The sequence below is a fragment of the Pogona vitticeps genome, chromosome 1, assembly GCF_051106095.1.
Source record: "Pogona vitticeps strain Pit_001003342236 chromosome 1, PviZW2.1, whole genome shotgun sequence".
Classification (NCBI taxonomy): domain Eukaryota; kingdom Metazoa; phylum Chordata; class Lepidosauria; order Squamata; family Agamidae; genus Pogona; species Pogona vitticeps.
The window spans coordinates 265,577,408-265,602,760 of record NC_135783.1 but is presented as its reverse complement, the minus strand read 5'-3'; the positions used below and the strand labels follow the sequence as shown (position 1 = coordinate 265,602,760).

The following is a 25,353-nucleotide window of genomic DNA, read 5'->3' as shown; positions in this document are numbered from 1 at the left end:
ATGAAACAAACTTGTATAGAGTACATGGTCCAATATGTGGAAAGGCCACATTTTAATCTAGATTCTGTTTTTCTAAGAATAAAATAGAGGTACTGAGGCCAGAGCAGAAAAGAAAATCTTGCTTCTTTGAGCCATAACTCCCAGAACCTTCCACCTAGTGTGCCCATGCTGTCTGTGTGGTTTGAGGAGAAAAAAGTAACTTTTCCAGGCTAGGCCATTTTGTATGACAGACACAGCTTCTAAATCCCCTCTGCTGCATAAGGGGGAAAATCTCTATAAATTTGAATCATGTTGCTCTCTATAATGCTATCTGGCTCCATGTTCTAACTTAGAATGGATGCATGAGCAATCCATCACACTCAAATGACTGAGCAAGTGCTTCTGTACAAAGGAGATGGATGCGCCCACTGGAGGTCATGCACTCAAAGGCAGCACTAAAGCAAGGCATTCCTATTTGCTGCGTAATGCATGAAGAACATGTCATTTAGAATATTTGGTTTCACATGATAAAATAAGCTAACATTTGCTGCTCTTTAGCTTAGGGAGACATGGTGGGACTGCGGGTTAAACCACAGAAGCCTCTATGCTGCAAGGTCGGAAGACCAGCAGTCGTAAGATCGAATCCACGTGATGGAGTGAGCTCCCGTCGCTTGTCCCAGCTCCTGCCAACCTAGCAGTTCAAAAGCATGCAAATGCGAGTAGATAAATAGGTACCACCTCAGTGGGAAGGTAACGGCGTTCCGTGTCGAGTTGCGCTGGCCATGTTACCACGGAAACTTTTTACAAACACGTGCTGGCTCCATGGCCAGTAATAACAGATAAAACCATCATCTAGCTCAGTGGTTCTTAACCTTTGTTACTCGGATTCTTTTGAACTGCAACTCCCAGAAACCCCAGTCAGGACAGCTGGTGGTGAAGGCTTCTGGGAGTTGCAGTCCAAAACTCCTGAGTAACCCAAGGTTAAGAACCAGTGATCTAGCTAATAAAATGATATAAGCATGCCCCATTGTAAAAATCATCAATATATTTTGAAAATGATTAAACTTGCAAAAGATACTGATCCAAAATGACACTGCAGGGCAGAAATATATAGTGTTATGCATGATGGGGACAAAATGGTTAGAGAGAAGTTTTACTCTTTAAATTAGAATCTGGGTTCACTCTGGAGATTCATGACAAAGAAAAGTACACTTAGTGCTTTGATAAAGTATGAAATATGACACTACAAAATGTACTTATATGACCTGAAAAGGTATCAATGGCTATATATTATTGGAAACTATATCAGGTGCAGTTATGCCTCTGGTCACGAGACACTGGATAGCAAGTTCAGGAGGATGCTGTTGTGTTTACATCCTGTTGTTGGCTTCCCATAGATAGCTGGTTAGCAACTCTGTAAAACAAGGTGCTAGACAACATATATCTATAGTTTGTTCCAGTTGTTCCAAACAAACAAACAAAAAACCAAGGCATTTACAAATTTCTCTTCAATAAACAAAAGGAAATACATCTTTTGTCACTAGTTTTAATTTTCACTTGTGTTTCTCTTATAGCTTTAATATGGAGGTTGATGAATCAAGTGAACCAAATCGACACGTGGAGCAAAATATTCTTCAAACAGAGATCCAAGCTTCCTCTGACTATATGGTGAATTGTATTCCTTGCTGCTTTGACAGGGCAAACAGAAATTATTTGAAAGAGCACCCTGGAACCACTTCAGCCACTTTGCAAACTGTAGATAAGGTCTCTTTCAACAAACAGATGTTAGGACAAACTGAAGAAAAAGACCAAGTATTGGTACAATCTCAGAAAAAGTTATTAGGAGCAGGAAAAAGATGGAATCCAGACGGAAAACTGGAAACCATGTTGGAAATTGCTAAGACTTTGGCAAAAGACAAAAACACCATGTCGGATGAAAAAAGGGACACGCATATAGCGTTTTCAGAACATAATATTTGTCCTGAACCCACAAAGGGAAATGACATTACTGCTTCAAGACTGAAAGAACCAGTTTTTAATATCCTAAAGGAGATCTGTGAAAGCACAACAGAGAGCAGTATAACAAATCTGTACGTTCAACAGATGATTCAAGCATTTTATCCGTGGCTTTCTAAAGATGAAGGAAGCTTTTTGTTCCAGGACTATACAGAAGACCATCTGAAAATCGGAAAACCTGTGTCAGGCTTCACAAAGGTAGTATACCACATATACAAACAATCAGCAATATTAACATTGCTTTAAAATGTTTTGTGTATAAAAATGGTTTGTAAACACACTACAATTAAAAAGAAATTTCAAAAGAACTAATCTAAATTATTCAACTTGCATGGCCTTGATAATATTTAAGAGTTATTGTTTAGTAAGGAGAAATACTTTTAAAAGCCAATTGAAAACATGGTTGTACATTCAAGCCTTCCCTCTTGTCAGTACCTGATTTTATTTTCTCACTCTCTTTATTTATTTCCTCTTCTATTTGTATTGGTATTGTAATTTCCTATTGGATGTTTTTATGTAGTATTCTTGGTTTTAATGCTTATGCTATGTTTTAAGCCGCCTAGAGTGGTCATATAGACCAGATGGACGGGGTATCAAATAAATAAATAAATAAATAAATAAATAAATAAATAAATAAATAAATAAATAAATAAATAAATAAATAAATAAATAAATAAATAAATAAATAAATAATTTAGTCCTTAAATTAATTTTACGGATGAGGAAAACAGCCCAGCTAAAAAGAAAACAGTTAACAAGTTTTGGGAGTAGCTTCCAGTTCAAGGTACTGCCTGCTTTTAATCCCACAGATTTGGCTGCAATATACGTATCTTTACATATACAAAAGCGATACAAAAGTATTGATCACTGCATTATTCCTGCAAAAATCAGGCTTGAGATGCATATGGGTTGCACAGAGTTAAATTAGATCAACGGCAACAATAGGTCTCTATTTGGGTTTAAATTGTAGAAGTTTAGGAAAGAAAATGTTTCCTTTGTTACAGGACATCTTCTTCCCATAACAATAACACACCTGAATCCCATCATCAGTTCAATGAAAATACAACTTTAGTGTTCATAATTATACATTTATTCAGTCTGCAGAACCAACCAACGGTGAAGACAATGGAAGTGCAACACTTGTTGGCACGGAAAATATACAATCCTGCTGTTTTTCAGTGGTTCAGCAATGGCTCATCAATCAACAAACTACCGAGAAAGGGAATGGTAGGAGGATGCTTTTCTTAGAGAAAGGTAAGACTTGGTGTCATATGGCTAGTAAACCTGTGTAGTGGGATACGATTTTTTGTTTTTACTTTCTTCTGGGATGTTTATCATGACATGACACAGTTGCTCAAATTTTCCAGAAAATGTTAGTGATAGGAGATGGCTAGGAAACTCTGACCATCACTGGCAGTGATCTTTTAAACTGTCCTGTCTAGGGAAGAGACCTCTGGGCATCCTTAGGGCTTTTCAGTTCTTATGACACTGGCTTGCATTTAGTAGAATGCAGTGCATCCTGCATAGACGAAACAGACAGGAAAGGAACAACTTGGAAGATATTAGGCAGGCTCAGAGACTGGCTGAAATATAATTGGCTAGATGTGTCATACAGAGCTCTTCTGGATTCCCTGTTGTCTCTCTAATTCCCTTCTCCATCATTCTGTCCTTGTCTTCATTTGCTTTTGATCTACAGTTCAATTCAGCTGGAGGAAATACAGATTCCTGTTGCTTGTTGTTGGCATTCACCATCTGTCCCTATTCTGTGAGCATTATTATCTCTTTGCCCCACTTTCACTTTTAACCCTAGAAGCATTCAGTTAAGATTATCTCCAAATTTCATGTATCCTTTCCCCCACCTAGTCAAACTACCTTGTCCTTGGTGTACCTTCATTGTAAGTATGCTGTCGCTTGTGCATCACGTCAGCCCAACCGATTGCCAAAGGGCTTGGGAGCAACTGCTAGGCGTTTTATCCTGGTGTATCAGGAACAGAACACTCTGAGTTGCAGATTTTCTTAGAATGTCATTGTATGCAGCAGCCCTAGGAACATCACTGTTGATGACTTAAGTATGTATTGTTGAGTAGGAAGGTAAGTGAAACTGTTGCTAGGTATAATCAGATTGGATTGCTTGGATGTGTTCTGATGCGTTATGGTTGCCAGGTTGTTATTGCCTGAGCTAGAAGAAAGCAAACAGCTAATTTCTCAGGCAAAGAGGGTAGTGACAATTTTCACAAAGTTTCTTCATTTCTAGCATTTATCATCTTGCCCAAATGTATTGCTTAAGGAACTCTCTGATTGCAAGGTTGTGTTCGCTTAATGTCTGCAGATGACAAATATTCTGTGCAAGAAGAACTCATGCTGGATATGAAAAACAGAAGCCCCTGTAAGGTAAGTAACTAAGATTGCAAGTATCTCTTTGTACTGTGCATTTGAAACTAATCTCTATGTTTCGTCTAAGCAAATAATTGTCTCCAAATGTGGCTGTAATGAAACAATCCACCACCAGAAAAATCAGGATTAGTTACAGCTTTTTTATCTCAGCTTCTAATTGGTATAGTCAGTAACTTTAATGCATCCTTCTTTGTGTTGACAGTAAACTAGTGCCTTTCCCAGATGTTGTAAAACAAATCCTGCCCAATCCAGACGATAATTTAACAGCAGCAAATATAACCATGGAAGATCATGAAAACTGTCAGTGAAGGCTATGAGAGATTTCTACTGATGATGACTACATAGCATTTTCAGTTTCAGATACAATATAGCTTTCAATACTAATTGCTAGAGTACATTAGCATGGGACTGCTTGTGGGCTTCTCATAGGCAAACTAGTTAACCACTGTAGGAGTAGAATGTTGGGCCAGATAGGCCTTCTAGTCTGATACAAGAGGAAGCTTCTTAGGTTTTCAATGGCATTAAGGACTTTCATAGCATAGTCTTCAAGGCACATACTACAATCAAGGGCTTTGGTGAATTTGAGGTTTGACTGTAATCTGTGCCTGAATAAGGGGTCCCCTGGGCAGTGTGTCAATGCTGTGCTGTCTTCATTTGTATGAGACATTGAGTGTGAGAAATGTATGAGTGGATTATATCAGAAGATTGTCCAAGCATTATTGCCAATAAGAATGATGAATGATCCAATGATTAGGAAATAACTGTATCAGTTATATGGGGACCGATGTCTTTGAAAAAGAAAATACAATAGCAAAAACATTTAATGCTTGAAATCCACTGCAGTAACATACATCAGACTTTAAGGCAGGGCTGGGAACATATGCCCCTCCAAATATTGCTTAAATTCCCATCAGCTCCTGCCAGCTTGGCTGATGGTGGTGGATTATAAAGAGTGGTAATTCAACAACATTTGGGGTGCACAGGTTTCCCACTGCTGCTTTGAGGAAAAAATCTTCACCTGAGTAAAGAATAATCCAACAGACTCTGGAAAGCTGTCTGCAAGTAACCAAAAAAAGGGCTAACCCTTAAAAGCAGTCAGAGGTGATCCAGGAAGTAAGAAATAACATTTTTTTGCTAAGGAACCAAGTCAAGAGAGAAAATCACAATGAAGGGAAGGACCATGAAGCAAAATTGAAGAGCAAGGACCAAAGACCAACCAAAAAAATGGTAGGAACACACCAAAAGTATATATATATATATATATATCAGGAAGGCTGTCTTTAATTTAATTTTTAGTTAAAATGGGCACTCGTCCTGTACCCCTTTCTGTCAAGGACAATACAATGGTCAGTGTAGGTTGGCAGAGCCCATGCGGGGTCTGTGAATATTTCAGTTTGTTAGGTATGTAAATTCTGCAACCTGCAATTTGGAAGCTTACCATCATGCTAGGCATACACACAGAGAGATCCCCTATCGCTTTTAAATTCAAAGGTTCTTGATGGAGTGAGGGGGAGGGAATGCAAGCTGTCTTCACACATCTAGGTTGATTTTTTATTTGTTGAATTATTTTGTTGTAGCATATGGAAGGTGTGAATGCTGCCCATCATTCAGTGAAGTCATTTTAATCAGCCTAACTTCTTATATTCTCGTATCTGTAGTCTATTTTACAGCTGAAATAGACCACTAGAATTTTGATGACATGGCCCAGCACTTCTAAAATTTGACTGCAAAACTGACAACTGATTGAATCAAGGCTTAAATTACTTTTAGTACCTTTGTAATATAAAAATCCAAGATTTCTCATCTTACATGTTGTAATAATCCAGCTTTCTTTATTTTATTGACCCTGTAAGCTATGGAATAGCTTTTTTTAAAACTTTAACAGTTTTGGTTTACATTGCCATGTCTCTTCCCAGGAGAGTAGATTCTCTTGCTAATGATTAGAGACGAGTGGTCCCCAGGCCTCTGTGAATTTGACTAAGAATAACATCTGTCACTACCAAGAAACTGTGTGTAAAATTAGAATTTCTCAGAGCAGACTGAGAACAAGATTTGTTTATGTGTTGTGATTTTAAAATAGAATCACATTAGAGAGTTCACTTGATTGTTAGGGTCTCTTTTCTAGACACGTGTGGAGACTTTTCTGGTGAAGAGCCCAAGTACTGTAACCCACAGTAACTGTAAAGTACTACATCACTGTTGTGTTTGCTAAGTTGTTTAAATTGGAGCTAATATAAAAAGGTATTTATAAATGGATTGCCCCCTCCCCCGGGTTCCACCGTACACGTTTCTGAAGTGTGTGGAGCTGCATATTCAACAGTTTTTACTTTTAGAAACAGCACATTTAGGGACAGTTGTGGTGGGAAACATTTACTGATATCAAATGACATGCATTACCTGATGAAAGATTTCACTGGTGATTTGTGACAAAGGCAAATTGTGCCCTTGTACAGATTGTGCTTTTGACTATGCTAGAATGCTTTCTCACTTGCAGTGGATTCTTGGAGAGAATAGGAAAAAAGATTATATACGTGCCTCTATTTGTAAACAAGGGCTGAAGGCCAGTAGCAGAACTTAGACTGTGTAAGGCTCACCAGCTGTGGTGATTTTTCAGAAATTAAACATTTCCTATTCCTCTCACCTCTAAAGATTCTGAGGCCCCCAGGGGATCCCTTTCATCCTGAGGATGCTGTTGGGGTTTCAGGAAATCACTGTGACAATTTTCAGAAATTAAATACTTCGTCCTGCATCCCCCAAGAGCTTCACCACAACTAAAGAGATCCCAAGCCAGATCGAAGTGAAATTAATAGTAAAACCTAGTGGTTGAAAGCAGATGTTTTCTGCAGTCACGCTTGGCTGATGATAGAAGTCCATTTTGTCTTCTAGATGATGTTCTGGGCATCATTCAGGGTATCCTCTATAGTCCAGAAAATGCAAACAAAGCTGTGTGGTCCTTACACAGCACAGAAGCAGTTGGCTTCAGTTGGCTTCACCTAGTGGGTAGACTCAATTTTATTTCCAGTTATCTGATGCTACATTTCTGAGTAACTGTACCCCCACCCCCTGCCAAATAGGAACTTTACATTTCAGAAGAAGGCAGTTGAGGGGCAATGCTGAATACCTGGAACTTGTTCACTTGAGAAAGAGAACCCAACCAATAGTGAGGGTGGAATGCAAAACCCAGATTCCTTGCAGCTTGCTTTTTGTCACTCATTGTTAAAGAACAGACCGTGCACAAACATCTGCCATGACTTTGAGACTTTCATGTGGCTTTTTTCTGCACTATCCACAATATATAGGTGCATGGCCCAATAGAAACTGGTATATGTTAAAAGCTAGCATTTTTAAAAGATTTATTGGTGGTCTGATAAAGGTATCTGATAAAGCCTTCAAGAATACATTGTATCACCTTTCCTTGCTTTTGTATTGTGTAAGGACTGCATGGCTTTGTTTGCTTTTTCTGGTCCACTTAATGAAAGCTCAGTAGAATTCTAGCGAAGTGACCAATGGAAATGTGCAGGCCATTTTTACTTAGAAATTTTTTGTGTGTTTTAAACTTTGGATTGCTTTTGTAAAAGATATATTTTTTCAAAATCTTAGAACTTTCTTGCATGTCAGTTTTCTGTTACTTGAATGACAGTGGAGACCTATATACAGTGGTGCCTCAACTTATGAACTTAATTGGTTCCAGAACTCCAGTCGTAACTCAAAATGGTTGTAAGTTGAAGCACTGTTTCCCATAGGAATGCACTGAAATGCAATTAATTCATTCCGGCCAAATAAAAAACTCACAAAAAAACCCACTGCAAGACCCATTGGAAATGTGATTAATCTGTTCCTGCCAAAGGAAAAAAGAAAGAAAAGAAAAGAGAACAGACACTGCAAGACACTTTGGAAATGCAAAAAAAAAAAAAAAGCAAAGCAAAAATCAAACAAACACTGCAATACCCATCGGAAATGCAAAAAAAGAAAACTAAAAAGCAAACAAACCCTGCAAGACCCATGGAAAATGGGGGGAAACCCAAAAAGCAAACAAACCCTGCAAGACCCATCAGAAATGTGAAAAAACCCAAAAAACAAAGACTGCAAGACCCATCACAGCACAGAAACATAATCCCCCCAGCCCAAAACCATGCTGCAAAACCCACCCAAAACAGTTTTTAAAAAGCAGAAAGCAGCACCTTACCTTACCAGGCAGCCCGAAACCTCCTCCAGTCGCACACTCTCTAACTGCTGGGGTGAAAGAGCTACAAAGAAGCAGCCTCTTTGCCACCAATGGTTAGCAATTTGAATTCCCCGCCTTTTTCCCTGCCTTTTTTTGATTTTAACTCAAAGCTCTGGTTGCAAGTCGAAGCAAAATTTTGCGGCTGGACCTGGTCGTAACTCGAAATGTCGGGATGTTCATAAGTGAAGGCACCACTGTATTACACATCTGCTTACTGATAAGTCTTATTAAGGGGCATAGTGCTGGGGAATTATATATAGAATTACAGAGTCAGTAATCTCTACACTTGAAAAAAATGTAATCTAATTTGCCTTCATTTAATTTCCTAGTCTGTTTATTATATAAGATTTTGTTTGATTTAACTTCCTAGAATAATCTTTATTATATACGATTTACCGTATCTTGAAATTCTGAGCTCATAGAGAGAATTAAACTTTACTTTAGGGAGTTTCAGAGTTTGGATTCTTACACATTCCAGGCTGCTTTATTAACCCATTACCTTTTGATTAACCCTTACATTAGAAAAATGGGGCAGAAATCTCAAAAATTAGCATTTTAGAAGAAAGAAAGAAATGCTGCTCATTATTTTGTAAAAAGAACAGTGTTATGCTTTCGCTCTTCTGAAAGTAGCACATTACAGATAATGCTATTGCTTGTAACATATTAATTCTGAATTTTGATTCTCATACTATCAGGCTATTACAGTTGTAAATTGTTGGGTTGATATGTTTATAATGTTAAATGCTCTATTTCTAAACTTTAAAGGACCTGGATTGTTTGGAGCCCAATGAAGAGTGCTCTGCTTCCTATTTGAAGCTGACATGGAAACTCCAACTGGAGCAGAATGCAGCGGCCAGACTCCTTACTGGAGTGAGAAAATACCAACATATCTCTCCTACTCTGGCCATGCTGCACTGGCTGCCCATCCGTTTCCGCATTGACTTCAAAGTCTTAACGCTTACATATAAAGCCCTAAACGGTTTAGGACCTCGATACTTGGCGGAACGCTTACTCCCAACTAGTTCTACCCGTGTCACTGCGTGAGCCAGGAGGTGAGGCTGAGGAGCCTGACGCCGAGGGAGGCCCGGAAGGAAAGAACTAGAAACCGGGCCTTCTCAGCGGTGGCTCCTCGCCTCTGGAATAACCTACAGTGGGGTCTTGACTTGCGAACTTAATCTGTATTGGGAGGCGGTTCGCATGTCAAAAAGTTCGCAGGTCAAAATCTGCATTCCCATAGGAATGCATTGAAAACCATTTGATCCGTATCTCCTCTTTTCCGTCCATAGAAAGACACACACCCGCACAGGCGAGGAAAGCAGGGGAGAAAGAGCGGGCGGGAGGGGAGCCTGTACAGGAAGGAAGGAAGGAGAGAGGGAGGGGAGAGGAAGCCTGAAGCCCACCTCACCCGAGTGCCGGGTGGGTGTCTCAGAGGGCAGGGCAGGGGAACAGCCGGCCTGACAAAGGGCGGCGAGGCGCGGGGCTTCCTCCGGGGAGAGCGGGCGCCAAGAAGGGAGGGAGGGAGGGCGTGCCGCAGAGGCTGGGGAGGAGCGGGTGGGACCCCGAAGGCAGCCCACCCAGCTCCGCGAAGCCTCCGGAGGGAAGAGCATCTGGCCGAGGGTGCCTGAGGGAGGGACGGAGGGAGGGAAAGGGTCTAGCGGGTCGAGGGAGGGCAAGAGGAAAGGACGGGGAGAGGAAGCCCGAAGTCCACCTCGCCTGAGTGCCGAGCGGGCGTCTCAGAGGGCAGGGCAGGGGAAGAGCCGGCCTGACAAAGGGCGGCGAGGCACGCTGCTTCCTCTGGGGAGAGTGGGCGCCAAGAAGGGAGGGAGGGAGGGCGTGCCGCGGAGGCTGGGAAGGAGCGGGTGGGACCCTGAAGGCAGCCCACCCGGCCCCGCGAAGCCTCCGGAGGGAAGGGCGGCGGACTCACCTCGTGGCTCCCGGAGGTGCCGAGCGCGGCGGCGCGGACTCCCCCTCAGCCGGCCTGAGCGGCGGCGGGAAAAGGAGGCAGCCGGGTCGAGCGGCCGCATTGGCGCGCTGCCTCCCTCGCGTCTGCCCAGCCGATCAAGCTTTCCCTGGTTCCTTACTGTTCCTTACCACTCAGCCACCCAGCTAAATACTGTAAAGGACCTGGCTCCACATGCTTTTGCCCTATTGGCTCTCCCCGCCTCTCCTGCTTCCCCCCCCCACTTTTTGGGTTTGTATGTCAATTCTCCGTTCACAAGTCAAAATGGATTTTTGTGGACGGAGAAGTACGCAACTCAAAAAGTTTGCAAGTCAAGCCGTTCACAAGTCAAGACCCCACTGTACCTCCGGAGATTCGCACTGCACCCTCGCTGGGTACTTTTAAGAACCAACTAAAAACGTGGATGTATAGGCAGGTCTTCCCTTCCAGTTAATTCCTGTCCTCTTTCCTTTTTTATTCTTTTTCTCTTTATTTGATTTATTTTGTATTTTTCCCATCTTGCAGAATCATTTAATTAATTAATTGTTATAAATTTTCTTGAACTTGTTATCCTTTATGTTGTAAGCCACCTAGAGGGGTCGAAATGACTAGACAGGCGGGGTATAAACAAACAAACAAACAAACAAACAAATAAATAAATCTGCTCCTTTCCTGACCTCCAACCATGTGTAGAGATTCTATTTTTTCCCCTGCTGACGGTAACTATAGACAACAACTGTAAAGATACATTTTTCCATATAAAATGCCTCCAGAGTGATTTTTAACATACAAAGTGCTAGTCACTGTGGAAAAATGTGGATTGCTGAGGCTTAAACTAATCTCTCATGCTTTCTTATGCAGTTGTTGTTTGTACCTGCTTATACAGGAATTAACCAAATTCCCCAATGTTTTAATGTCTCTTTAGGGCTTTTGGATTGATTCTCTGTTGCCCTGCCCTCTCTCTGCTTTTTTCAGTAGTTTTTAAGGGGTCTTTAGGGCTTTTGGATGAATGCCAGATAGAACACAAAGGGGGTGGGGACAAAAGAACCTGATAAAGCCTTTCCCTTTTCTGTTTAACAAAAGGAATGATACACGAAAGACGTGAAAATGAAAGAACCTTTCCAAGAACCATTGGACACTTGACTGTTTGCTGGCCTGATATAATTAAGCTTTAATATCTGTCTAAATTGGACATGGGAGCTTTGTATTCTTCTCTTGGAAAGACTAATATGAAGCCCGCCAGCACAGGTGTCCTGGCAGTCATTTCCCCCCCCCCCCCGCCCGAAGCAGTCTGGTCCATTTACTGGGCTTTTCAGCATGCATACAAGCCCATTGTTGTTGTTGTTGTTGTTGTTGTTGTTGTTGTTGTTGTTGTTGTTGTTGTTGTTGTTGTTGTTGTTGTTAATCTATCTATCTATCTATCTATCTATCTATCTATCTATCTATCTATCTATCTATCTATCTATCTATCTATCTAATATGCCGCCCACTCTACCCAAAGGTCCCTGGGCGGCTTACAACAATTAAAATACAATTAAAACACAACAAAAGATAAAACGATTAAAATACAATTAAAATAAATACTCTAAAAATTGGCATCAGGACCCACAGGTGATGTTATTTCAGTTAAAAGCCTTCTGGAACAGGAAGGTTTTGACCTGGCGCTGAAATGTCATCAGCGTCGGCGCCAGACAAATCTCAGTCGGGAGGGCATTCCATAGTCTGCGGGCAACTGCCGAAAAGGCCCTTCATCTACAAGCCATCCCTCTTACCTCCTTGAGGGACGGCTCTTTCAAAAGGGCCCCCTGGCTAGATCTTAACTACTGGGTAGGCTCATATGGGAGGAGGCGGTCCTTCAGGTATCCAGGGCCCAAGCTGTTTAGGGCTTTATATGTCAAAACAAGCACTTTGAATTGGGCCCGGGCAGTGACTTGTAGCCAATGTAATTTAAACAGAATCGGCTTGATGTGTTCCCTGGCGGCCGCACCACTCACCAGCCGTGCAGCTCGATTCTGGACCAGTTGCAGTTGCTGGACCGTCTTCAAAGGCAGCCCCACGTAGAGCGCATTGTAGTAATCTATGTGGGATGTTACCGGTGCATGTGTAACTGTCATGAGACTCCGCTCGTCCAGATAGGGCCGTAGCTGGTACAACTTCTGCAGCTGAAGGAAGGCGCCCCTGGCCACCGAGTCCACCTGGGCTTCCAGAGTTACACTGGGATCCAGGAGCACCCCCAGGCTGCGGAGCCAATCATGGATGTAGTCCCACTGGCACTTCCCTGACTCTCCCCTCAACTGATCATTCAGCAACTGAGCAGGGCAACTCATCTTCCCACCTTCTCACTGGAGTGGTCATCTGTGGGGAGAGGCAGGGCAGCAACAGTGAGACTACATCTGCAATTTGTGTGATGTTGCTGCTGTTGGGTGCACACGCACTGAGGAACCCAGTATGTCGAATGGGCTGGTTCTGGGGGGTGGGGATGGACCACTAGGACACCTGTGCTGGTGAGCTTTGTAGTCATCTCCCTCGGGAGACAAATATGGAGCTCCCATGACTAGTCTAAATGTTCCATTACAGTGGACCCTTGACTTACAGACAGCTCTACTTACAGACTTTTCGAGTTACAGACTTCTCTGGCTGCAAAATTTAGGTTTGACTTTCAGCCGGAGAATCAACCTACAGACCAGAAAAAACCCAAAATGGAACAAAAACGGAACAGAAATGGCCGGTTACAGCATTAATCGGTTTTCAGTGCATTGTAGGTCAATGGAACCTCAACCTACAGACTTTTCGACCTCCAGCCACCATTCCAATATGGATTGATTCCGTAAGTAGAGGGTCCACTGTGAGCACCTCCTGCTACTGTTGTCACAAAAACCCAAGTCACAGAGAGCGACCTACAGTTTCCCAGCAACTTGAAGGTGCTCAGTATTTCTTGCTGGGAAAGAGGCCAGCTGAAGCTTTCATTCAAGAATTAGGTATTTTTTAATACAGTGAAATAAGAAACATCCTTAAGTGCCCTTTGGTGCATTTCCAGACAATACTTTTATTGTAAAATTGCTCTGCCTTAGATACAGAATTTTGTTGGGAGATGGTGCTATCTAAACATCTTTGATTTGTAACCCTCCCATGAGTTGTACTGCTATTACTACTTTTTAAAAGCACCCACCCACCCAAAAATCGTCTTACAGAAGAAAAGTTAGAAAAGCTGCACAGTACCTTTTAATTGGTATGTCAAACAGCTGCTCATCTGGAAGAATTCTTTGTGTACTTCAGTTGGGTTGTTCCATATTCTTTATAAGAGTCTCTTGTGACCTTCCCCATGCCCTCTTGTATTTAATATTTTAGTGAACTGGATATTAGGGATGAGGTGGCAGTGTGGGTTAAACTGCAGAAGCCTCTGTGCTGCAAGGTCAGAGGACCAGCAGTCATAAGATCGAATCCACGCAGTGGAGTGAGCTCCCATCGCTTGTCCCAGCTCCTGCCAAGTTAGTGGTTTGAAAGCATGCAAATGCAAGTAGATAAATAGGTACCACCATGGTGGGAAGGTAACAGTGTTCCATGTCTAGTCGCGCTGGCCACGTGACCACGGAAACTGTCTATGGACAAAATGCTGGCTCTACAGCTTGGAAATGGGGATGAGCATCACCCCCTAGAGTTGGACATGACTGGACTAAATGTCAAGGAGAACCTTTACCTTTACGAACTGGATATTTCCTTTATTGTGGAAGACATGTTCCTTTAGGAATACCATGTGTATCTTTTTCTATCAATGTAATAATATTATTTGGTGTGGGTTGCTGGTGATGCCACTGTATATCTTTGAAATCAAACTTGTAAAATCTTTGCTTGAATACTAGTATCAACTATACACTAGCTTTCAAAGTGTTTTTTCCTCCTTGTGTGTTTTAGTCTAGCGGATAGCAGCTTAGGATGCAATCAGACAGGGAAGCCACATTCCATTGGATCTTACTGGAAAGTGTCACAGTCCTGCGTGCAATTCCCTTTTGTGTGCATGCAGTCTGATCCCTATCGCTCCAGCTCATCAGCCTCCCAAAACAGTAGCCCTGCTGGTGGACCAAAAAGGTCCATATTGGGCACAGAGCACGGCTGGGCTTGACTGAGATTTCCCATACACTGTGTAGTTGCTGGAAAATAGCTCGAAACTGACTATGGCACAAATGATCCAAAACATGAACTATATCACCATATGATTACACCCTCAGTAGCATTTACCTAGATTATATTGTCAGTTAATAGAGAATATTGCATATCTAAATACATCTCGTGAAGAATATGTCCAAAGGATAATGTTCAGAGAATGGGGACTAATTTGAATAGTGCCTACTAAGCCAATTATTTTGTTAGTATTTGGCAGATTACAGTGTGTGAGTGTGTGTGCAAAATATCAAGGTAAGTGTGCAATGCAAGGACATGCCTGTGCTAGAAATGTATATTGTGCATAAACAACATGTGCCAGCTTTGGATTTTCTCTTTCCAGTGTTGTGATTGTTTTTATTTCAAGTCCTTCATCTTAACTGAATTTTCTCCTTTTATGTTTTGTCTAAGCTGGTCCACTACTGGCAGTTTCTACCTCTCAAAGTCATTTCTCTTCCACTATAAACTACGTATGTATCAAATTACAGCTGATTTTTCACCTGTTCTGGCAGTATAATGCTGTGAATATGTGTCCCTGCAGATCCCACTGTGCCCCATTCATATTTGTGGCTGTGAGACAACCCTTTTTTCTCTGTTTACTCAGCGTGCAGTACAGTGGAGTCACGTACCTCATATGAGGCTAGAGGAGCTAGGTGCACTGCCTTGCTAGCTCCACCACCATGCATCCACTCTATGAGGGAAGACCTGAAGGACAGAACCCTTCTTAAATGTGCATAGGTAGCCTCTGGAAAGGGGAATTCTGTGACATCAGGACTCCAGCTCATAAGAAGAGGCTTGTGAATGAAATAGGTTTCAGCTCTGCAGACGATGAGGCTGAGATGATAGGACAGAGTCATGGGCAGGGCTTGGCTGCGACTAGTTATAAATAACTAATTATTTGCAGTGGTTTCCAGTAGTCAGAAACAGCACTGCCATCCACTCTCTCTTGAGGTCAGGCTACTAAGCCCTTGGAATGGGAAGGAATTGAGGAATGGAGTGGTCACTAGAGAAAGGAGGAGGTTGATGGTGGTGTTAAAGGTTTTGAGAAAAGGGAGACATGAGTGGTGTGGTGTAAAGGCATACAGGGCGAGAGGAAGAGTTCAAGAAAGGGTTAGAAGATATACAATTGTGACAAAAACGGTTAATTTTTTGTTCAAACCTTGAAAATAAAGTTTGCATGTTTTGTGTTCCAATCAATGCCTTAAGTGCACTTGGTCAAGATAGCTATTAGTTCCAGCCACACACTGACCCAACACAGAAAACATACAACCTCATCCTTTGTTGGATTTCCTTTATTTCCTTTAGGAGCCCTAGGGTGGGTCCTGCAGAAGAGAAGGGTTTAGGAATAGCAGACAATTAAGATATGGCTGCCAAAGGAAAGTGTGGACACAAAAGATATCTACATTACATTACTCTAGTGACCTAATGCAAGATACTTTGCCTTCTTCTTCACTCTAACATTTCACTATGATTTTATGGCACTTGTGAGTAACTAGTTACAAATCATGTAGTTAGTGACAACTAATTGCTTGTTGGGGTAGTGAGAGTATATTAAACTACATTTCAAAAGTCAAGTAACAAGGAGTTCCAGTGTTTCTTTTGGTCCAACAACTAACTTTTCCACTTAATTTCAAGAGTTTCTGAAACATCTAGTAGGAATTGTTCATGTTCTCATCCTAATCTGTTATCAAATGCAGGAAGTATTGTTTTGTATTGCTTTGTATTTTTATTCCTAGAAGGATTGGTTCATTTCATATTTTGTATTTTTTATCTTCAAGGTGTAGTATCAGAATTGGCAGCTAGAGGAAATCTGACAGCATTTCTCTGTATTTTTCTAGACACAGTGTGTTGCCTCTGCAAAGACTGATAACAATCATTAGCACAAAAAGTCCCTTTAAAAACAACGTTCCAAGCTGTACTTTTATAGTTATGAAATGTGGTCTCTTGATATAGTAGAGTACATATATTACATGGTTCAACTGCTAGTTTGTGCTGTGTCTCAGCACTGCTGTCTCATGTTACATTGTGGCTTTTGAGGTAACAGTGAGATAGATGTGAGGAGAAAAAAATTCTGCAAGCCAATGGCTGTGGTTTTCTTATACTGTATATTTTAGCACATATTAGTTACTTTTTTGAGAAAATGAAGAGTAAAAGGTTACTTTTTTTGCAAAAACACATAACTATAATGTCAACTAACACAACTAATTTCTTTAAAATGTAACTTCCCAGTTTCTGAAAGCAGCTGGAGCTGGCGCATGCAGTCTTACTCTTTTAACACACATTAACACAATGTTAATCATATAGAGTAAATGAGCAGTGTAAAGATTTACATGATTGGATCACTATTCCTTGAATTGCTGCCTGGACAGCCCTGGGAGGTGTAGTTCTAGAGAAATGATCTCTGTATGGGTATTGTTTGTAGGCACTAGAGACAATTCATACATGCAGCTATATCTTATCTATGCTAAGATGTAAGTCTCCAGTATTGCAGATGAAGATCTTTAAGTTTATTTCTTTTTATATGTTTATTTATTTTATTTATAAAAACAAATAAAATTACATTAAAGATTTTAAGGGGTTTTCCTGTCCATTTTATCATTTTTTAACTGGAAATGCTAAGGATAATACCTGACTACCACTGAGGCATTGCTCTTCACTATCATTTAAAAAAAATCTTTTAAATGTCTTCCCCACAGTATTTCTGATATTTCAGTGCCTTTGCATGGCTGCAGGCAGGCAGGGGGTAACCCTCTTTTGCTTAATTGTAATTTTGAAATTATTTTAATGTAAACAGAGATATGCACTGTGTTGTAGCAGTGTAATTTATGCACATGAATTGTGCTAACATACCACTTCGCAGTATTGTCTTCTCTTTGGAAAGTTTCTTTTCTAGATGATTTTACAACAATGTAAAGAAGTGCAAGATTAAAAATTCAGTTAAAATGCAAGACAGAGACAAATTAACAAAATGACAAGACTCAAAAAGTAATGTATTATTTTTCATGTCATTATTTAAACATGTGCTAAAATGCCTTTTCATTTATGTGCCATTTCAGATCTATTTTAGCAGTATTATAAACAGACCAAAAGGAACAAATTGAGTTTTATTTTGTTTTATTTTTGAAGTTCAAAGTGGTTCAGACTGGAAACCTAATGTTGTGGACATAGTGCACACTAGTAGTTTGCTGCAGCTAATGATGATGATGATTATCATCATCATCTTAGAATCACAGAGCTGGCAGGGAGCCTAGTCCAGCCCCTGTCAGAGATGTACAGTGAGGAATCGAAATCTCAACCTCTGGCTCCGTAGCCAGATATCTAAACCACTGAACTATCTTTGTTTGCAAACTGTTTTATTTCAAGCTGTAAAAATGAGCAGTTGTTAGATCAGATCACCTGGTAGTATGTTGGCTGTGTGTCTTAATTTAGGTTTCCTCTGAAACCTGTCCGATTAAAGTCCTCTAAGCCAAGACATTCGGTATTTGAAGGCCTATCTAGTCTATATATAATTAATTTAAATAAAAACTGTACATTTTGCCATTGAAAGGAAGATATATATGCATACAGATTTATGCAAATCTGTGTCGTTGTTTGTCGTCTTTTTTGGTGATGCAGTTCTTCTTTTTGTGACAATGGATAGTACCTGCAAGCTACAAATTGCTAGAGAATCACAGGTTGATACTCTGGTTTATACAAAGTGTGAAGCAAACCTAGGCCTCAGGAAAAGTCTGTATACATAGGTTTGCAGTGGCTTTTTGTCCCTCTCCTTCCCATGCAGCTACTTGAGTTTATGTTTGTATGTTAGTTTTCCTTGAAGGACCTCAGATTCATTTACCTTTCTTTGCTATAATGGGAGAATAAGGTTTCCATCTGGCAATATGCCAACATTTTGTCTAAATGTTTGCATTTAATTAGCGGTTTCTTGCCAGCCTTTGCCCAAGGAGGTGGGTGGGAGAATCCCAGATACTTGCACTTGCTACCGTGTACACCTATGTTAAGGGTTAATGCAGTACATCACTTCTGTCTTGCATTTTCATCTACTTCCTACTTGCCCGCTTAAAATTTATTCAGAAATGAGTAAGTAACATCCTCGTGCTCAGGACTGTGAGAGAATGCTAATGGGGATCTGCCTCTTGTTCTCAGCAGTTGTGCTAAAACAGTGGATGTATTTTCCTCTCATTCCCTGAGACATAAAGAGAGGCTTTCTGAAGGGTTGCTTGCAACCAAAACTCATGTTTAATGTTAGAAGCTCTGCTTGGTCTCTTTCAGTTTGAAACTGCTCTAGCTTAGTTAAGGGAGCCAGATGTAACACATTGACCTTAAATGGTAAAAGCTCCCAGAGTGAGCAGAAGAGAGAGAAGGGAGGTTTTCCTGAAGGGGGAAAACAAGAGGAATAGCTCAGTTTTAGGTAAGTAATCTCCATAAACCAAGAATAAACAGCTTTCTTCAGCTAAGATCCAAAACGGAAGCCTTTTTCCTCCTTAAAGGTACAGTACCTTGTTGTTGTACTCTAGATAGGTGAAATGTTGTGGACTGCAATGGATTTCAGTTTCTTAAACAGGAGCTGCAAGCCACTGGGCTTTACTAAATCCTATTCCTGCTTGTGCATTATTTTGAAAACATAAGCGCGTGCTAAAGAGGTATCAGTGCATGTTGAAGTCCGTTGTTTAATGTCACTAACTTATCAGTAAAAGCTGTCCTTGCTCCAGAATCATTAGCTGTTCTGTACTTTCCTGACAATTGGAGATTATCACCTACCACTATTTGTAAGCAAATATGTGTAAAACAAGCTCATTCTAACAATCACATGCAAATGTATCAGCTTCTTTGGTTTATGTTTGCATTATAGAGTGTACACCAGGGCTGTTTTGCTTTGATGGATTGCCTACTTGCCTCTGGAGCCTGTCTTTTGAAAAGATATTTCCAGGACTGTTTCTTTGGTACAGCCCCTGCCTGCTCTTAGCAAAGCCATAAGTAAGTTGAGGGGAGTTGTTTAAGATTGAAATAAATTTTTAAATAGTTTTTAAACAATTTTTTCAAGAAATCCTATGGGAAAATGTTAATAGCATAAATTCAGCCCAATAATGTGCCGTAAGTATTGCTTTTAAGATATGTTTATCTCAGTAATTCTGTGAGAACAGATGTGACTTGTGTGTAAGATGTATTTCCAACTAGAACTAAAAATGTAAGATATTGTCTATAGTCACATTTGTGCAGGCAGACATGGAGTGGCTTAAAAGTATTCTAGTTCTATGTGGTGAAAAACATACTTGTGGAACTGAGTAGTTTTGAGGAATATAAAAACAGTGGTTAAATTATATAACACTTTGAGGAATGCATTTTTAAATATTTGAGGAACATTTGAATATGGAACTAGTTATTGTCTCTTTTTGACATTTCGTAAGTGATACGCTCCAACATCATCAGTGACCTCAGTTGAACTGACTGCAACAGTTATATATAATATGAAGTGTTTAGGTGTCCACTTCCATCATAAGTTGGATAAGAATTTTCATAGAGCCTCTGCACTTCTAGCAGCAGGGAATAATTCAGGCATTCTGTTTAAATTTTTTTTGCACCGAGACTGGCTGTTCTGTTCATTTAGATGTTTGGAATGAAAGTATCAGCCCAACTTCTGCATTGGCTATCCATCTAGATAAAGTGTGTTAATACTACAATCAAGGGACTCTAGATTTTCTTAGAGATATTCTTGGAGTTCCTTAAGTTTGTGGCAGATACAGATCTATGTTTGGAAACTGGTCAGACATCTGTATCTTGTGTGACCTGGGCCTTGATGTTATCCAGATGGATCAAATTTTTTTTACAGGAATGAAGCTTTCATGTTTTACACAATAATTTTGTATGTATAGAAATACCTGATTTGTCCTTTCCAGTCTTATGTCACTTGGATTTTCCTCAAGGAATGGTTTCTGAGCGAGGAAAGTGCTAGAACATTGTTCCGCCAACGTTTACATGATTTTGATAATCAAAATCCAGTCTCATTGTCATCTGAATTCTGTTCTTCTATTTTCGCATTTCTTATTCATTTTGGAATATGAGAGCAGATTATTTCAGAAATCTCAAATTCTACAATTACAATGTTTCAGTTTAATTTTCTTATATGAATGTGCCTTCTTCTGTTTTCCTTTATTAGAATGTCAAATAGATATTCAGTCATTACTAACTACTTACCTTGCTGGTCTGGGCACTATGAGACTCTTTGACACATTCTTTCTTATCTGTATTATTCATTATTCAGAAGAGGAGTGAATTATTCTCCTTCTTTCTCTGTTTCCACTAAGAGATAACAAATCTGACATTGTATATGTGACACAATTCCCTCCACTGTGTATTGGTTGCAATATTCTTTTTGTTAAAGCCATATCAACAGCAGTAAATATGACTTGTTTTATTTTTAACTGTATTAGTGTTGTTTTAACTTAGAATACCTATATTTGCCTTCTAAATGCTCTTGCATACTTTGTTTTTGTACTTTTTGTTTTGACTGATAAGTAACCACAGTAAATGTCAATTATGTCCATGCAAACTATTATGAATGCTATCTTAATGCCATTGAAAGCATAAAGTATCCCTGTCTTTGGTGGTTAACATCCTTATGTAGCTTCACTATATCTATAAAATTTCTGTGCTTTCCCATATCCCAGAACTTACTTTGAGCATCTTTTATTGAACATAAATGTAAGAGTGGGTGAAATCTTTCATGGGACCATTTATTGAAGAACAGTAGTACTCTTTTGTCACTGTGGCATAGCTTTAGTGATGTGCTTCTGTATTTTGACCCCTACCCAAGAATGTGCACTAGTTAAGTGTTCTGAAGATCAGATGAGAATCTTCATAAACAATACTCACACTAGTTTGTATCATAGAAACATATGGCTCAGCTGTGCTTAGAAACATATGACTCAGCTATGCTATCTGTATTTTGACCCCTACCCAAGAATGTGCACTAGTTAAGTGTTCTGAAGATCAGATGAGAGTCTTCATAAACAATACTCACTCTAGTTTGCATCATAGACACATATGACTCAGCTATGCTTGAATGCCTTTTGTCCATTAGAAGTCGTCTTCTGGTAAAGGTCTTGTCAAATGTAAGTATGGGAATGGGAAACTGTATATTAATGTTAACATTTCAAAATCTTTTTTGTTGATGTATACTTGTATGTGTGTGGAAGAAAGAATGAAACTAGAGCAAAGACCCAAAGGATTTTCCTAAAGGAGGGCATGTGTTTGGCACAGTTCTGCATGGTTTTTAGCTTACCCTCTAGAGGCCACTTTGGTACCATCCTGCTCCCATTTTCTAAAAGCTGGGGAGTGTTTACAAAGTTTAACACTACTCTTAAATCTTTCAAAATGAACAGGAGAAACATCTAACACTAATTGCAACTAAGGAGATTGAAACATCTGCCATTGAGGCTTTAATTCTGGATGAAACTGCTAATCAGGCACATGTTATTGGAACCCAGTTCAGGATACTGTAGGTAGAATGTTCACCATATCAATCCATACTACTAGGCTAGAGCTGTCATGGTGAAAAGGAATAGTGGCAATATATAAATTTTGTCTTGCTGACCAGGTGCTCCAGACAGTAGCTGCTAACCATGAAAACTTATCATCTTACTACCTTCCCTTCCTGAGCTACTCAGCGCAGTACTTGTGTTGGTACTAGATCATTCTAGACCCTTTAATCTGAGGGACTTTGAGAGTCAGATGAGAGTGGCTCAGGATTTCAATAATAGTAGTCTCTATTTCCTCCATTCTTTTCAAGATAAAGTTCTTGGGACCCACTTTTTGATATTGAGTCAGAACAGGTCTATGTACCTTCTTCAATCTCCCCGGGATTCTTTTCAGGTTGTAAATCTTAAGAAGATGGACCCTTGGTTAACTGGCTAGTTAAATCAACAAAGCAGGGAATAATGCCATAGTTTAAATGATTTTGATGTTCTGTGATGTCATAAAAATAGAAGTGTGTACTGGGTTGAAAGAGGAAACATTTCTGATGTCATATTTCCAATCTGAGGTCTGTGGCATCAGATTTTGTGCACTGAGTTGGACAGTCCAGCTTCCTTTCTAGAATGCAGTGAACTTAATTTAAATCATTTGGGGCTTTTTATGTAACCTGATAGTTTGTGTTAGATATTATCTATTTTCTCTTTCAATAATCCCTCATTTCTCATTTGTTGGCTTTAAAATGATAGTGGCAAAAAGAATCAACAAAAAGACTTGTAATCCAAAGGCAATGCTAAATGAATCCTAGGAATTTCTGAGGAATTCTTACTTGCTATTTCTGTTTTGAAATTGTTTCAGAAACAGCATTATATACAGCTGCTGACCTTGTTTTTCTGCTGGCAATATCCACCACCATCACAATCGAAACCTAAGCACTCCAAAGCCTGCATATTTGTTTACAAATTAGTTCAGTTAGAATTTAATAGTATGTGCTCCGTATTAAATAGTAAAGATTGAAGGGTGTCTTAATTGTACAGAATGTGCTAATTTTGTTTTGGAGCAGATCAGTACAAACTACTGTCTTTGTTGCATGTTACTGTACTATATTTACTGTATTTTTTGCACCATAAGACTCACTTTTTTCCCACAAAACAGGGGTGTGGAAAGTCTGTGCGTCTTATGGAGCGAAGAAAACAGATTATATTTTCCTGTTTTCTTCTCCTAAAAAATTGGTGCGTCTTATGGAAAGGTGCGTCTTATGGAGCGAAAAATACGGTATGTTACTCAGCCAATTTGTTATTATTTGCTCTGAACAGAAAAGAGTAAACTGATTTCTTGCTTCACCAGTTCCTTGTGCTAGTAACAATAAGCAAATTTAGTGCTGCTTAATTCCTTGATTGACAAAACAAGCTAGTACAGCACCATTAAGCTATCCTTATAGATCAAAGGCCTACAGAGACAATGGTTTTCTTAAGGCTACTCTGCAAGTCTCTGTATTCAGCTGAAGTCTGAACAGGGAATACATTAGTTCATTCTTTAATTGATATTTTGTGCTAGATCCCAGCAGCACAAAAGATGCTTATTTTGATAAAAGTCCTAACTTTCGTAGGTAACGTTTAGAAATAAATGCCTTTAAAACATCTGCACTTCAACGTTATATTTCCATGCTTGCTCACTCGCTCACTCTCTTTGTGTATGTCCAAGTGTGCACTTTATTTGTGGCTGGTCCCTGCCTCTGTCTCTCTCCTGCTCTTCTGAATTTCTCAGGATGAATACCATGCCATGTTCTGTACCATCCTCCCACATCACCACCTTGTATCTGTTCTGAATATAAAAGCACATGCCAGTTTGACAACCAAGAAGATGCTATAAAAAGTCTGTGGCTCTGTTTAAATGCCTACACTTTTTGTTACTATGGCAATTGCATTCTTCAGCTGATGCAAGATTTGACAATAGCTTATTGCCATCCCTTTCTTAGACAGGAAGTTTTCCTGGAGAAGTCAAACATACTAGAGCAGTATTCTCCCACTACCACCTGGTATTTTATGGTTTATATTTTAGGTGTTTTATGCTACAGTCCTAAACATGCATACTTTCAAGGCACACTGAAATCAATGTTTTGGTTTTTTTTTCCCAGGACAGTTTAAGAATGGATCATGTGGCTAGGTCTTCAAACTTCATATTTGAAATCCAGGGAAAGGAAAATATATGAGACAGGGTTGGAAGTGACAAGCAGTACAGGACCTTCTCTTATGTTCTTCCTAGGAAGTAGAATGTATTCTCCTCTGGATTGTTGCTTTTAGGAAAGGAGTGCAGACACATATCTTCAAATATTGTGATGATTTTAATTGTTTTATTGTATATTTTAAAATTTGCTCTTAATTTGTTTTTAATCTGTTTAACTTGTACTGTAGTTATTTTTGTTGGCTAGCTTGAGAACTATTTTGAGTAGAAAGGTGAGGCTGAAATGTCACAAATGTATAACAATTAGTAAATAAGAACATGATCTTTACTTTCAGAAGCAAATTATGCTGAGTTCAATATGCTGTATTTCTAGATTTGTATAGAATTTCAGCTGTAAACCCCTTCTATGCATTGTCCCCTCCCACCAAAAAACACACCTCAAAAGTAGAACAAACCTCAGATATGCAGTTTACTAGCTATGTATAAAGAACCCACAGTGTCAAACTGGAAACCTTTTCTTTCTGGACCATTGTGATGGAGTATTCGAAGAGGAAGCTGCTGACATCCTTTCTGCAGCAAATCAGCATTCCCACTGCACATAGAAGATGGTGTTGCTAGTACCTCAGTATTGCTCCTACCTTGGTTTGAGATAGGTGACATATGGAGCTGTGCGACTTCTTTCTCTAATCTTAAGCAAATATTATTTAGGTGGAGACAAAGCTGCTCTCAGAATGTCTATCCTCAGTTTTTTGCTTATCCCCTTGAAAACAGGTAAATTTGCAGTTATTTGCAAAAGAGCATTTTGAGAGCAGGGTATGTTTTGTAGTGCACCAAAGAAATATCCTCCACCTAAAAAATGCATTGAGCTAAATAAACAGTATTTTCTGCTCTTCTGTCACCAACTTGGTGCCCCTGCCCTTCTTTTCACAATCTCTAACTGCCTTAGTTTAGCCTGACAAAATCATTACAGTATATGAATTTTATTTTATTT

General features: G+C 39.8%; 1 protein-coding gene across 1 annotated transcript in view; it reads left to right on the top strand.

Annotated features, from left to right (window-relative positions):
* Nucleotides 1-25,353, top strand: part of IRAG1 (inositol 1,4,5-triphosphate receptor associated 1) — a 114,919-nt gene that overhangs the window by 11,476 nt on the left and 78,090 nt on the right. Inside the window, exons 10-12 of the mRNA XM_020789930.3 lie at nt 1,554-2,193; nt 3,093-3,249; nt 4,325-4,386. Coding sequence (XP_020645589.3) covers nt 1,554-2,193; nt 3,093-3,249; nt 4,325-4,386 — 859 coding nt within the window. The remainder of the gene's footprint in view (nt 1-1,553; nt 2,194-3,092; nt 3,250-4,324; nt 4,387-25,353) is intronic.